Raw genomic sequence first — 15809 nt, 5'->3', positions numbered from 1 at the left:
GGTGCGGGGTGGCGGAGGGTGGGGGGGGGGGAGGGGGGAGGGGGAGGAGAGGGAGGAGGGGAGGGGAGGAAGAGAACCAAAATCAGCTACATAGTATTTACAAGGTAACACTTAAGACATCAGCACCCAGAAAGGTTGAAAGGAAGGCAAGAGAAAAACATACCAGGCGAATTCCAAGCCCAAACAGCTGGAGAAGCTATATTATACTCACAAATGCAAGACTTTATGACAAAAGTCTTAGGATTGTGAGGATACTATAAATAATCAACGATCCAATTCACTAGGAAGACACAACAATTTTTAAACCTATATATGTATGTGCCTCATAAAATAGTCTCTAACTACATAAGAGCAGAACACACAAAGCACAAATTGATAGAATATCAGGTACTAAACTATAAGTTGGCCATCACAATGGGAAATTCTACATCTCACCCATAAATTGGTATTTCGGTCATGCAGGCAAATTAATAAATTTACAAAATTAGCAAAGCATGGAAGATTTGAACAACAAAACAGAGGTTAATTATTTGACATATAACTCCAAACCCAACAATCAGAAAACACAGATTTTTCTCAAGCATACAATGGTAGATTTATAAACACAGCATGTTAACAGATTTCGAAGAGTATCATCAAATAAGCCATCTTGTCAGAATACAAAATGTAATTGGAAGTCAATCATAAAAGAGAACGAGCAAAAACAAAAAGCCCAGTCATCTGGAAATTTACAAAATAGTTCTAAATAATTCATGGCTCACTGAAGAAATCATAGTGGAAATTTAAGACACCTGGTGTTGAATACCTATGAAATGACTACATATCAAAACTGTAGTTATGCAACAAAAATGGTATTTGGAAATATGTAAGCCTTGAAGGCTTTAACTTAAAGAACTAACAAGCATCTAACTGACAAAGTTAGGAAAAGAACACAAAACAAATGTCAAAACCAGGTGTGACCACAAAAATTTGTATTCCTGCTCCGCTGTTAGTGTCTAATGAAATGAGACAGGTGGGCAGTACTAAAGGACAGGGTGGTAATGGACAGAAGTACAGAGGCTAATCTGGGTTGGGCACATGTCACTGGAAAACAAAGGTTCATTTAATTATCAGACTAGTTTTCAGAAGACGGGGAGTGAGGCACTCTGGGTATGAAAATCAGGTTCTGCAAATTCCAGATGTCCCTATCCAAAAAAATAAAACTAAATGTTTCTATAATCACAGCACAGAAATAGCCTGTCTGGCTGAGAGATTACCCAAAATATTCTTTAAAAGCTAGACTTGCTGGATCATAGGGAGATTAAAAGATCTGAACCCAAATTAGTCGAACAACAGAGGAAGAATCTTAGAATAAAGTAACAATCCTGTGTGAGAACAGGAATTCTCTTTTTACACCTCTTGTTACTACTAAAAACAATATAACTATCTTAGCAGAAAAATACCATTAACACCAGCCAGCAAACTTCATGTTTCCAAATAGGAAATCATTTTAAATCACAGCAGTTATATTTTAAGATCACTAGACTCAATATAACTCTTCAATCAGCTGACTGGGCCACTTGAAGCTACCTATAAACAACTTAGAATCCTATTCTTTACATTCAGTTCACTTAAGAGACTTATTCCTCTTGGTGACCATCTGCTCTAATCATATTTCTATGGCTATGACAGTTTCTCTAATGCTGTTCACAATACGAGCTGCCCCCGGTCTACCCTCCCCCCGCAAATCTGATTAACTCACATATCACATTAACACTAAAGGAGACAGCTAAAATAAAGTATACTAACCTTGAATTATTTTCTCCTTGTTAAATCTTGTTTCTCCACTAAAATAGAGAGGGGGGGGGGAAAACCTTTATTACCAAATCAGGTTATTTTTGAAATGAGAAAAAAATCACCAATGAAAGGTAATGATATTCACAAAGGCAGCATATGAACACTGTAGCATACTTCATAATCTAACCTGTAAACATAAAACTTGTTCTAACCTCCTATTTGCAATCGTCTACTCTAATGTATTTAGTTGATGAGCTAAGAATTTCATCCTGCCCCAAATTAAAATGTGTAACTCATGAATCAATCGTAAGTAAATTGTAAGTAGCAAATTCTATGAAAATACATAAATAATTTTTATTAAATAATCTTGTGAAAATAAATGATGTTGACTAAAACTCTTTTTCAAGCAGCAGGAGGAAACCAGGAGTCCGTCTGTTGCTGGACTGAATAAGCAAGTGCAAGGGAACCTGAATTCAGGGGGAAAGAAGGCCCCAAGCCTTCAGACACCCTGGCTTCTCCCAGCTCCTAGAGCTCAAGCTGTTCCTTCTTGTAATGCTGACAACTATCTTGCAGACCACACTGAAAAACTGAGGTTTCGGTACTATGTTTTGAAGAAGTCAAAAACCAAACCGAACCAATTTTGAAGCCACCAGAAGAGGGAAAGGACTGGAAACTTTATCACAAAATAACCATCAATTGAGGCTGGAGGGGAAAGAGAGTGAAGGGGGATGTGCTACCTGGACCAGACCAGACAGCAGGACATACCTGCAACAAAAGCAATCAAGTACATGAAAAGCTATCAAGAACTGAGTGGAAAATTCTTTGAGGCCTTTTTATGTGCTAAGTACAGTGCCAGGCACTGGAAACGGAGACACAAAGGACCAGGAGTGGACTGGGAGAAAGGAGTTGGCTTGTTCTGTATGGACACTGGACACAGAATTGGAAATGATAGGTCAAAATAGTAAATAGGTTTCTTCAGATCAAGTTGTTTCCTCATTTGGTATCAAATGCCCACATATTTACAGATTTCTATGTCAATGAGAGGTGAAAATCCTTTAAAGTAAACTTCATTGCCATGTAGCAGGCTGAGGAACAAAACTGCTTTGGCTGTATCCTTAGGAGCTTGGTTAGGCTTGAATGACTCTCTTCTTTGTCTGTAAAATGGGGACAATATTAGCCCTATTTAAACAGGACTCTTGGGGTGCCTGGGTGGCTCTGTCAGTTAAGTGTCCGGCTCTTAATTTCTTCGGCTCAGATCTCGGGGGGTTGTGGGATCGAGCCCACGCTGGGCTCGCACTCAGGGGTTGTCTGAGATTCTCTCTCTCCCTCTGCCCCTCCCTGCCCTCCTCACCTGTGGGCGCACTCTATGTCTCTCTCTAAAAATAAATAAATAAATCTTTAAACAGGACTCTTGGGGTAACTGAATACAGGCCAAGCAAACTGTTTATCACAGGTAAAGTGTTTAAACACTGCTCAGCTTTAAAAATAAACAAACAAACACTGCTCAGCTTTTAGTAAGCACTCAATAGTTCTGTTTATAGGTCATTCTTGGACAGAGCTACACAGAAATCAAAGATTCAACTTAATGCATTTTAAATCTTGTAAAAATTGTGAAATAAACAATATAAACAAATAACATACCATAAAGCCAACATTCAGGTGACCCCACCCAAGTTAACAGATCATCACCTCCAGCCTCCTAGACCTTGTCTCTTTCTGATCACAATGTCCTCCCAACCCCAGTGGATCCACTACCTGGACATTTAGATGCCCACTTGCTTCACCTTTCTTCATAGCTTTCCCACCCGTGTATAGCACAGATTAGTTCCCCTGTTGTTGAACTTGATAATGAATTGCTTCTTAGGTATGTAGTCCTCTATGTTGCTTCTGTTCTTTAACATTGTTTGCGAGATACATCAATGTTGTTGAGGGTGGCATACTTCTTTCGTTCTCATTATTGTGTAATATGCTTAAGAGTTTACCACAATGTATTTATATAGTCTACTGTTGATATTTACATTGTTTCCAGTTTAGAGCTAAGCTGCTGTGACTATCTTTGTACAGAGTGCATCAAATTCTCTAGGGCAGTGGTCCTCAAAGTGTGGCCTCTGGATCAGGATCACTGGCATTGCCTGAGGACTTCTGGAAATGCAAATTCTCAGGCCCCACCCCAGACCCCTGAATCAGAAACTCAGAGGTTGGTGTCCAGTTATCTGTGTTTTAATAAACCCACCAGGTGATTCTGATGCACATTCATGTTTGAAAACCACTCGAGGACTGACAAATTACTCTTTTTGTAAACAGTTATACTGGAATACAGTCACACATGTGCTTGTATGTTGTTTATGGCTTCTTTCACACTATAATAGTGGACTTGAGCAGTTCAGACAGAGTGCATGGCTTGTAAAGCCTAAACTACTTCCTACCCTTTAATTAAGTTTGCTAACCCACACCTAGTGATACAGGCCTAGCACTAGAATTGCTGAGCCACAGAGTGTGCAAACATCCCCCAGCAGCATTTCACATCCTCTCCAACATTTAGTAATGTCAGAGTTTCCCATTTGTGCCAATTTGGCACTAGAACAGTTTATCTCAGTTTGATCTGAATTTGTATTTCCCTGATTACTGTGAAGGCTCATCACCCTTGCTCTGTTTGTTTTAAATAAAGCACTAGTTAAAAAGCAAAACAAAATAAAAGCCCTCACCTGGGACTGATTTACACAGACCCAGAAAGGAACTCCATCAGACCTGAGAGTCAGAATCACAAACCCAGGCCTCTGCCTGGAACCCTTGTCCATTGTTTACAGAAATAGTTGTTTGCCAACTCTGCCTACAGCAGTGGTTCTCAAACTTGGGCGTGTATCAGAATCCCCTGGAGGGCTTATTAAAACATAGACTGCTGGACCAGGCCAATAGGTTCTCATTCTTCAAGAACCAACACAGAGCGAGCTCTCTGTGGGAGTCTTCCCTTCCCAGCACATTTCCCCACCTACCTATTCCATTTAAACACCCCAATGTTATAGTTCCATTTTACCCAGCACCACTATTAAAAGTTACCACCGGTATGCTAATTAACTTTTTTAGTTGTGTGTCTACCCTGGCTCCAGCTCCTTAAAGGCACAGCCAGAGGTTGCCTCGCCCTAACATACTCATTACCCGGAGAAAATCCTGGGAAATAACAGAACCTCAGTGTATGGCCGTCTGAAAATACCTATCAAAATAACAAATCTGTTTGCCCTTTGATCCAGCAACCCTATCACTGGGAATGTTTACATTCATCCATATTTAAAATAATACTTGTAACAATATTATTTCTAATAGCAAAAAGATGGTAAATAACCTAATCGTCCATTACTAGGGAACTGGTTACATTAACAAATAAATGGTGGTGTGGCTACATAATGGAATACTATGTAACTGTGTCCCTTAAAAAGAGAGTGATTTATGTAAAGATATGGAAAAATCTCCGAAATATATTAAGGAGAAAAAGCAAGGTGCAGCATAATATATATAAAAAAAAAAATGTTACCTTTTTAGAAAGGTGGTAAATAAGAATAAACATTTGGACCTGCCACAAAACAAAACAAAGAAAACACTGGAAGGATACATGAGAAACTAATAAATATGATCCTCTAAGGGGTGAGAGGAGAAGAGGTTAAGACCAGGGAGAATTGTTCTGATTTCTAAATATGTGGATGTAGCTTTAAAAAAAATGTATGACGGGGCGCCTGGGTGGCTCAGTCGGTTAAACGTCTGCCTTGGGCTCAGGTCATGATCTCCGGGTCCTGGGATAGAGCCCCGCATAGGGCTCACTGCAAAGCAGGGAGCCTCCTTCTCCCTCTCTCCCGCCCCTGCTCATGCTCTCTCTTGCTATCTCTCTCTCGTAAATAAATAAAATCGTTTAAAAAAATGTATGACAAATAAATGAAATGTCTCAGAACTATTTACCACTGGTTTGCCATTATTCTCATTGTTGTGATTAATATTAATAAAATATGTCTTATACTCCAAAATTTATTCAGAATCATACAAAACAGATGTGAAAGAGTATATGAATCTCTACCATTCAGACAGAGAAAGCTTCCAGGACGATGATGAAGAAATTGTCATTTCTAATACAGAAAATGATTCCCAAACATTGGATTCAATTCCTGTCTCAGCCTCATAATTTTGCTGAGTGAGGTCAAGAATAAAAGAACTGCTGTTAAATATAAGTAATGTCCTCTTTAGACAGTAGCTTGGTAGCCAATTCAATTTCCAGCAAAATTCAAAGAACCCTCCCTCTGCCATGTTTACTTTTATAAAGGAACCTCAAAAGCTTTTGCCTACTTTATGCCAATCACAAGCTCTCCTGCTCATTTTATAAATTTAAGATCAAGGATGAGGAGAAATTTAATAATTTGCCAATCCAGGTTTTTACAAATCATACAAATTCAGCAGATGATAATTTTTTGTATGCTTGCTAAAAAGACAGCTCACGATTTTAGTTCAATCTCAGTAGCTGATTTGATAAGATGCAGAATAATATAAAAGATTCTATTATCAAAACGTCATACTATAAAAAAATGGACTCTCAGTACTTTCTGACAGTTTTGTAACAGTACTGCCACACCATCTAACTATTTTTGACAAAGGGAGGAAAAAAATAGCAATGATATAATGAAGGATTTTATTTAGCTATAAGTCAATAGAGAGACTGCTGCCGACATTAATTACTGTATTATTAACAATCACTGGCATTCTGCTGGGCATTTTTTGCCTTTAAATCACTTTACAAATATTACAGAGCAGGAAACCTAGAAATAGAATTTTTTTCCCCAAAACTTTCATATATATTTACTTTCACAGCTTTTATCAGCTTTATCAAGAGGTTTGCATAAATCCTTATGGCAACTGTATAAAGGGTTTTTTGGGAGTGGGAAAGAAAAGTAGGTGCCTAAAATAGTTTTACTATTTTTTTTTTAAAGATTTTATTTATTTATTTGACAGAGAGAGACACAGTGAGAGAGGGAACACAAGCAGGGGGAGCAGCAGAGGGAGAAGCAGGCTCCACACTGAGCAGGGAGCCCGATGTGGGGCTCGATCCCAGGACCCCGGGATCATGACCTGAGCCAAAGGCAAACGCTCAACAACTGAGCCACCCAGGCATCCCTAAAATAGTTTTACTATTAATCTACTTCCCTTAACGAAAGTTTGGCTTGTGATAGAGGCAGAGAAGGTAGAGGAAGCTGAAAGGTCAGAGGGATATATTTCGAAGGAGTCAGGAATAACACTACTCATTTTCAAAATCTCCGGTGTGATCCATTTCCAAAACAGAACACCTGACTCTGCAAGAATCCAAATGCTTATGCCAAGAAGTTAAGTCTTATGACCAGCCATTTATAGGCCCTACAAATATGCATCATTCATTTTGTAGGTTATTACACTGTTCTTCACTTCAAAAGATATTTTATTTTGTTAGCTCTGGTTTACATTCTATGGCATTTCCTTAGAAGCCATTTATAAGGCTTAATTTCCCAATCATATCCTTTAAATAATTGAAATTCAATCAACAAGTATTGTTTGCCACACGACAGAGATAAATCATAGGAAATTAGTACAGTTGGGGGCATGTTTTCAAAATAGGTATGCTTTGGGACGCCTGGGTGGCTCAGTTGGTTAGGCGACTGCCTTCGGCTCAGGTCATGATCCTGGAGTCCCGGGATCGAGTCCCGCATCGGGCTCCCTGCTCGGCAGGGAGTCTGCTTCTCCCTCTGACCCTCCTCCCTCTCATGCTCTCTGTCTCTCATTCTCTCTCTCTCAAATAAATAAATAAAATCTTTAAAAAAAAAAAAAAAAAAAAATAGGTATGCTTTAGTGTACATGGAAATGCAAAGCTTCACCTGATATTTAATCATGAATACAGCTTTATCCTAATTCTTCTCTACCAATTAATTCATTCAAAAACATGGAAGATTTCAAGGGCTAGTAACACAGAGACTTTCACTAGATAGGTTGAGGGGAAAAAAATGTAACACACCCAACTCATGATATGTTTTTGTTTATAAAGAAGTTAGTCGTAGTTGTAAACGGTCTCCCAATTGATCAACTGTATTCTCAGAAAACAAATACCACAGTAACATAACAATCCCATAGATGTTTATAAAAGTTTACAGGTGACCTAATAGTTACTGAGCTTGTTTTATTAATGACCAGATTGGCATTCAACAAAAAGTAACTGCCAATAGAGGTAGCGTAAGGAAAACAAGCCAGTTTTGCTATCAATAACTTTACTAATTTATCATCTTTGAGTCAATAAAAGTAAACTTAATTTAGTTTGTAAAAAAATTTTTTTAAGTTTTAAGAGCCAGCTAAAAATGGAAGTGAAATGGGATGGCTTTGCAGGCAACTAATCGCAAACACACAAATAATTTCAAGGGAACTGGGGCCTTTCAATGGATTGTGTAAGTGATGGAAATGCCAACCTACGTATATTGGGGTTTTCAACAATGCTGTACTACAAGATCATAAGAAGTTACAGTTTAATAATATTAAAAGACTTCAAGTTTGAAATCTTGGATACTGTATTCCAAAAACGATACATACCCCATAAATATGATGAAGACAAACACACATGCAGTAACAGCGCAAGATTCATAAAGGATTTGGTTGAACTTAAAGAAATTGCATTTCAAAGTTTTCTTGCATTATCTGAAGAGGCATCATTCAATAAAATTATCCATCTCCTAAAAAATACTGATCATGCCATCAGTTTCAAAGCATCTATCTTAATTATACAGAATCAGGTAATAGAAAAGGCTGGTGCTATTCCCAATATTATGCTAAATGACCCAATCTTGTGAATTCCAATGAGTCATCATATTTAACTATGGTGACTATTATTAACCAAGTTTGAAATCATTTCTTTTCCTGAAAGAATCTTCAATTCTTAGCTTGGAGAACTCAGAAGGGGAAAGAGGGATGATCTAAACAGATTAGATCTGTTAACCTGATAACAGGTTAACCATAACCCTACCAATTATTTCAACACTTTAACTTCACTTTTCCACAAATAAAACAGAACAAAGCAAACTATTCTTATCACTCTTTACAATTATATTAGCAGAAATAAAAAGTAGCCACTAAGTGATATTCCAGCAATCTAAAACACTAGGTTTTAACTCAATTAAATAGGAGGCAGAAGACTCAGTGGTTGAGAGGATGGGCTGCAGAGTCTTACTCCTTTGGTTCAAATCCCAGCCCCCCATCTAGTCATGTGACTTCAAGCAAGTTACATGCCCTCTGCATCCATTCCCTCACCTGCTAACTGAAGAGCAGTCCTCACCTCACTGGACTGTTGTCAGAACTTAATTACAACAGGGCCTGGCACATAGTAATTTATAAAGACTTATTTCTAAATTGATTCTTCATAGGATTTCTTTAAGGAATCAATTTTTAAAATCAAGCCCTTTTTAAGAAGCAAGGAAGGGACAAAATCCAAATTCATATAACTACTGTCCAATAAGAATCTAAATAGACATCATCCTACTTTTCAAGGGATGGTCAATCCAGATTTCCTACAACTTCAATTACGTGTCAGACACTGTGCTGCCTGAGTCAAGGCATCCAGAAAGTGTTGTAACACTGGAAAAACGAGGGCTCCATTTCCTTCTCTGCTACCAGCAAGCTATATGCCCTTAAGTAGGTCATAAAATGGTCATAAAGCATTCTATAAAATGGGGGGGTGGGGAAAGAAGAGACAGAGAGAAACTCGATTTCTGGTTTAGTCATCAAAATCCTGTGAGCCCTAAAGGGATAATTCTGATGATTCACAAGATTATCCTCCTATGAAGGAAGAAGAGGACAAAAAGAAGATAGCAGTTAAAGTCAGCTTGACCAGGTTAAGTCCTATTAGTACTCCTTTTGAGCTCCGGAAAGTCAAAAATGGTATCTTATTTATCTGTATAACCCAGTACACTGGCACGCAGTGCACAAAATGCTGGTCTGGTAAAACTATACCTAAATATTGAGGATTAACTACATTTTTATTAGAGATGTCCTCAGAGAATTGGAAGTTATCTAATTCTCGAGATATATTTCTTCCCCTCCGTTGCGCTATACACTTTGCCTTTGCCTCATTTAATTCTGACACTAGCCCAGGGAGGTAGGTATTATCATTACCCCATTTAATATATCAGGAAACTGAGGTCGTAAAGATTACGTCGGTTAACGGAAGCCCTGGTTACAAGGCTCCTCCTAGCCAGAGCCCGGATTCTAACCCAGGTCTATCTTGCTTGAAAAATCTGTGCTCTTAACCACCCTGAATTGCACTTCCATTGACACTCGGCCAATAAGCGTTCAGAAGGAAAAAGATAACAGACATAAAGACATATCTGCCTTTAGCTCCACCGTGTAATGTTATGATAAAAATATTTGTTCGGGGTGATGCGGTCGGCCGAGACGAGGGCGGAGGCCCTCTTCCTCTGCCAGCAATGTAATCTCCGGAGGGAAGAAATAAATCTCAGATCTGTGCCTGCGGCTGCCCTGGCAAGCGAAGGGGAACAGCAGAAGGCAGCCGGCACAAAAATATCTGCCTTGGACAAGCCATCCCGCAAATTCTTTAGAATCCGCTGGGGAGCGAAAAGCGGCGCACAGGGAAGTCCGGCGACAAGGTTGTCTTTCTTCAGTTTTAACTCCGCCAAGTGGCTGCGAACCTCGACCGCTGACTCCTCCAGACCTCAGTGTGCTCATCTGTAGTGCGGGACTCCAGGATACTTAGGACCCGCCTTCCTCGCTCAGCGGTGCTGGGGGGCGGGGGGGGGGGGGGGGTCCAAGGGAGACGGCCCTGGCGAGAACACCTTCGAAACAGCCGGGTCCAAGCCAGCCCTCCGAGGGGACAGCAAGCGGGGGAGGGCGGGGTGAGATACAGATCAACGGTCTCTTCACCCACTCCAGAACAACTCACTGACCAGAAGGCGAGAAGGGCACCCTGCAATACTCACTGCCGGACAACGGTCAGAGCGAAGCGCGTCATCTTCCCGGCGCCCGGAGAGAGGGAAAGTGCTTGCCCCAGCTCCCCAGCTCGCGTGCCCAGCACCCTCCTGCGCGCCGCTTCTCCGCACTGCGGGACACCTCGCCCACACCACTTCCGCCAAGCCCCGCCGGCCGGCCGGCTCCGCTGCCATAGGCCGAGGCGGCCGTCTACGTCATCCCGGAACGGCCAATCAGGGCGGCGGAAGGCCGGCAGGTCGGAGGAGACTGGTGAGCGACGAGGCCCCGCCCAGGGCCGTGGCGCTTGCGCCCCTGCGCGCAGGCCTGTGATTGGCGCGCGGCAGGTGCGTGCGGGGCCCGCCCCGGAGTCCGCAGTGGGGGCGAATCTTGCCCGGGCAAGTTTGGATCGGGGAGATTCCGGGTAGGTAAGGGAACCAGCTCACGGTTTTGGGTTGATTTCATTTGAAGCTGTAATGCAGCTGGTGGTCTTACCTCAGGGGTGTCCAGCGCCAGACACATTGGATCCTATGAGGTTTTACTGTTAACCCCTAACACGGGGGATGTAGGGTCAGCAAAGTCTGGGGACTTAGACCCACCCAGTTTCGGTCCTCGGCCGGGCCTTGACAGACACACTCCTGCAGCAAACTTTAGGCAGGTTTGTTTTGAGCGCGTTTCTAGACTAGGCCTCATCCTTGGCCTGCGGAGCCCGGTTTCACCGAAGACCCCTGCGGAGCTAATTTATCGAGAATCCCCTCACCCTTCGTATCTAATCAAGCTCCTCTTCCTCCACCCTTGGTATTTAAGGGAGCTCCCTGTCCTCCAAGTTCCTCTTCCCCCTCTCCCTTGATATCTAACCAACTTCCTCTTAGTTTCCATTCCCTCCCTCACTCCGCCCCCTGGCTGTAAACCTCCATTGGTCTCTGCTGTATCTGGAGTTTAATTCAGTCTCTCCTCCACACTGCAATAGTCTTAACCCCAGTTGCAGTGGACTTAAGTAAAGTCTTCCACCCCGCCATTTTTTAAGGAGCATCTGACGAATAATGTTTCTTTAACAGTTTTCAGGGCCTTGAGAGAGTTACTTAACCTCTGTGTTACATGATAAGTAAAATGGGATAACAGGTAAAGCTTACTCGTGCCAGATTTACAATGATATAGCTTAATAATGTTAACCTTTACATTGTTTTCCATCCATTTTTACTTAAATTCCCCTATTTGATAATGCATTTCCCCCCAATTATATATGCAAAGATGGGTTAGAGAAGTCAAGTGATGCATGGTATTTATAGGCACACATTTAAAAAACAGTTTCACATGTGTGATCACATTTGGCCCTCAGAACGAGTCCAAGGTAGACAGGGTATCTTCACTTAAGAGAGGAAGAATCTTGGGGCGCCTGGGTGGCTCAGTCGGTTAAGCGGCTGCCTTCAGCTCAGGTCATGATCCCAGGGTCCTGGGATGGAGTCCCGCATCCGGCTCCTTGCTCAGCAGGGAGCCTGCTTCTCCCTCTGCCTGCAGCTCCCCCTGCTTGTATTCTCGCTCGCTCTCTCTCGCCTATGCTCTCTCTAGCAAATGAATAAATAAAATCTAAAAAAAAAAAGAGAGAGAGAGACGAAGAATCTGGCCTAGAGAGAAATTAAGCAATTATTCTAGGCTCACAGCTGGTCAGTGGTGATACAGGACTGGTTCAGTGATTCTCAAACCCACCCATTGGAACCATCTAGGACCTTTTGAATGCCAGGACACAGCCCAGAAAAATTAAATCTGAACCTCTGCCGGAGGGATCCAGACATCAGTAATTTTTTTTTTTTACTCCCAGCTCTTTCAGCTTTGAGAACTAGAAGCTTAAGGGAGTGCTTCTCCAACTTCAACAGGCATACAAATCACTTGGGGATCTAGTTAAAATGATTCTGATTTAGTAGATCGGGAGTGGGGACCAAATTCAGCATCTCTAACAAGCTTTCAGAATGATGGTGGAAGGATAATTCAGAGGATTCTAAAAGGAGGCCCAAATTACCATGGGAGTACACTGCCTACACATAGTAGATAGTTCATATAAATCTTCTGAATACCTGAATGAATGAATCAGCCCAACAGATTCTCCTGGAAGTTTGAACTAGAAAAGGGAAATTAATTAGGTAGTTATATGTGAGGGCTAAAGAGAAAAAGCATCAAGAGCAACCGTAAGATCAAGCAATGAGGAGCATGCAGACTGAAGCTATGAAGAAACAGAAACCACAAATTAGACAAGCTTGAGAACAGATTTACAGAGTAGGGAGTAAGAACAAGCAAGGTAATGGAAGAAATCAGTAAACACACAGACAGAAACAGACACAAGTGTGTAATGCAGAGACTACCTGGTCCCTAGTCCCTCCAGCTGCCATAATACCAGATACTTTGTAGGTTCTTTTTTACAATAAAACCTCTTTCTCTTTAAGGTAGTCTGAGTACATTTCTAAAGCTTAACTAAAAACAGACTTCCACTTTGTCTCATTTAACACTCACAATAACTCTGCAAGGTATGAATTATTAATTTAATTTTATTTTTTTAAGATTTTATTTATTTATTTGAGACAGAGAGAGAGCATGAGCAATGGGGAGGGGCAGAGGGAGAGGGAGAAGCAGACTCTCCACTGAGCAGGGAACCCAATGCAGGGCTCCATCCCAAGACCCTGGGATCATGACCTGAGCCAAAGGCGGCCGCTTAACCAACTGAACCACCCAGACGCCCCTATTTTTATTTTACAGTTGAAAAAATTAAGGCACAGAGAAGCTAACTAATTTCCCATCTCTCAAGATCTCAAAACTGAGTTTGACCCCAGGTAAGTATGCTCTAGGTGGTATCAAAACTATAACTATGAAGGTAAGTACTGGCTCTGTTTCATTATTTCCCCGGCTCCTATCAAAATGTTTAATACACAGTAGGGACTCAATTAAAATTTGTTAATGCATGAATGAGGAATATTTCTTATGCTCAATTTCTCGAATTAACCAACATCTAAAAAATTATCTGATAAAATGGGAGAGTACTAATTTAGGAGAAATTTAGAAATTTTAAAGCACCAGTATTAAAGAATTATGCAAGAAATATGTATAAAAAGAGTGTTTTCATTAACTTTAAGAATTAAAAAACACAGTTGAGAAATGAGGATCTTTGAAAGAATGGACATAATCTTGCATTATTCACTCAACAGTTCCAGGATTGCTCTTCAGCTTCTAAAATGAACAGGGAGTTGGTTTAAACTTTGTTTAGATAGAAGCTAGAAATAACCACCGATAGGCTTTTGTTGACAACCTATCACATCACATATGCCCTTTTTTTAAAAATAAAAAATAGTGCTTTGTTGTGGTATAGCATATGATGGAATTCTGAATTAGTTAGGATGGCCCAAGTTATGCTGAGGTAACAAATTAACCCTGAAGTTGTCCATGGCTTAACACATAAAAGTTTCTCTCTTGTGTAACTTATCTGACATGTATCAAAAGGGCTTTGCTCCACATAGCCACTCAGGGATTAGGGTTGACAGACATATCAATGTAAACACATAGATTCATGATTCCTGGGGCAGGAGAGGAGAACAATTAAAGGTCTTGAACCAGTTCTTAGAGGCTTCCTCTGTGCATTGTCCAGAGCTATTGACATGGCCCTATTTAACTGCAAATGTAATGGGAAACGTGGAGAACACATACATGTTTAGTGAGTGGACAATGCCATAGATACTGTGCATGTTGGATTATCCTAGGATTCTGTCCTTAGCTCTCTTCTTCAGCTAACCATGCAGTCTCCTAGGTGATCCTAGCCAATGTATAGATATTTATATCTCCAGTCCACAAGTTTCCAGTCTCCTCCTTCATTTGTCCAGTTACCTACCCAGCATCTTCACTTGGATCTCCAATGGGCATCTCAGGCTAACTTTGTCCACACTGAATCTTTGATTTTTACCTCCTAAGACTGCTCACCCTTCCTCAGGTCTTTCTCATCTCATGGCAATACCTTCTACCCAGTTGCCCATGTAATCCTAGATTCTTATCTTAACCTAACACTCTTCATCAAACTCATCACAAATTTCTGTAGGCTCGATAATGCAGCGAGTGCTGGACTTTTAGTCATGTTTTCAAATAAAGATTTAATTATAGTCTTCACTGAAAATGAGCCAAGGGTGAAAATGCTTGATCTACCCAGGATGTGGGATCAGGGAGGAGAGCGTGGGTTGGCATCAGTTTCCAGATACTTTTAACAATAGCATTAAGGGTGAAATTAATTATATAATTAAGTAACCAAATGCTGGCCTGCTGGTTAATAGGAGTCAATGAAATTTCTATTTTTCTTGTTTATAATTTTTTTAACTAAAGGGTTTTTTCTTATTCTGAGATTAAGACTGAAATAGTCATAGACTTAAATTTATAGGACTTCAAAGATCTTTAAAGATATATGTCTTTGAAATTTGTGGAGACTCATTTTGTGAACTTGTCCATGGTTATTTTGTATAAATTCCTCATGTATGCTTGGGAACAATGTGGGTTCACTCATTATTGGGTACAGAGCTCTATGTATGTCTGAATTGAGCTTACTTATGTTGTTCAAATCTTCATCAATCAATCAATAAATCTAAAAGCTAAAAAAAAAAAAAAGTTTCTGTGTGCTTTATTACCAAGTTATGTGTTGAGTCCCTCACTCTTCTTTGTGACCTTACTACATCCTACCCTAAGCTCCATCATCTCTTGTCTGGATGACTGTGGGAGTCAGTCTGTGCTCTTGTACACTATACACAATCTCCTACTCAGCAGCCAAAGGGATGTCTTTATAATCACATCAAGGCAGCCCCTTGCTAGTAAATTCTTTAATGGAGTGTCACTGCCACTAGAATAAAGTCCCCACTGCTTACCCAACTCCTACAAGGCCTGGGTGACTTGGGCTCCCTCCTAGGTCTCCAGTCCCATTTCTCTGTTCACTCCCCTTCTTCACCAAGCCCTAGCTATAATGCTTCTTTCTGTTCCTAGACCATGACATGCTCATTCCTGTCTCAGGGTCTTTGCATTTTTTGTTCCTTCTGTTTACAAAGCTC

At 40.8% G+C, this 15809-nt stretch overlaps 1 protein-coding gene across 4 annotated transcripts in view; it reads right to left on the bottom strand.

Moving 5' to 3' along the window:
* TIGAR (TP53 induced glycolysis regulatory phosphatase) overlaps window positions 1-10910 on the bottom strand; it is a 32435-nt gene extending 21525 nt beyond the window's left edge. For 2 of the 4 annotated variants that reach the window (XM_032390902.1, XM_032390903.1), the window contains exons 1-2: window positions 10758-10910; window positions 1789-1826 (exon numbers count right to left, since the gene is read on the bottom strand). In XM_032390902.1, coding sequence (XP_032246793.1) covers window positions 1789-1826; window positions 10758-10789 — 70 coding nt within the window. In that variant the 5' untranslated portion in view covers window positions 10790-10910. The remainder of the gene's footprint in view (window positions 1-1788; window positions 1827-10757) is intronic. The other 2 variants (XM_032390905.1, XM_032390904.1) reach the window with 2 other exon arrangements.
* Between the last annotated feature and the right edge of the window lie 4899 nt (window positions 10911-15809).

This window comes from Phoca vitulina, unplaced genomic scaffold (genome assembly GCF_004348235.1).
Source record: "Phoca vitulina isolate PV1807 unplaced genomic scaffold, GSC_HSeal_1.0 scaffold59, whole genome shotgun sequence".
In the NCBI taxonomy this organism is placed as follows: Eukaryota; Metazoa; Chordata; class Mammalia; order Carnivora; family Phocidae; genus Phoca; species Phoca vitulina.
The sequence above is the reverse complement of the archived record's forward strand: the minus strand, read 5'-3'. Positions and strand labels throughout refer to the sequence as shown.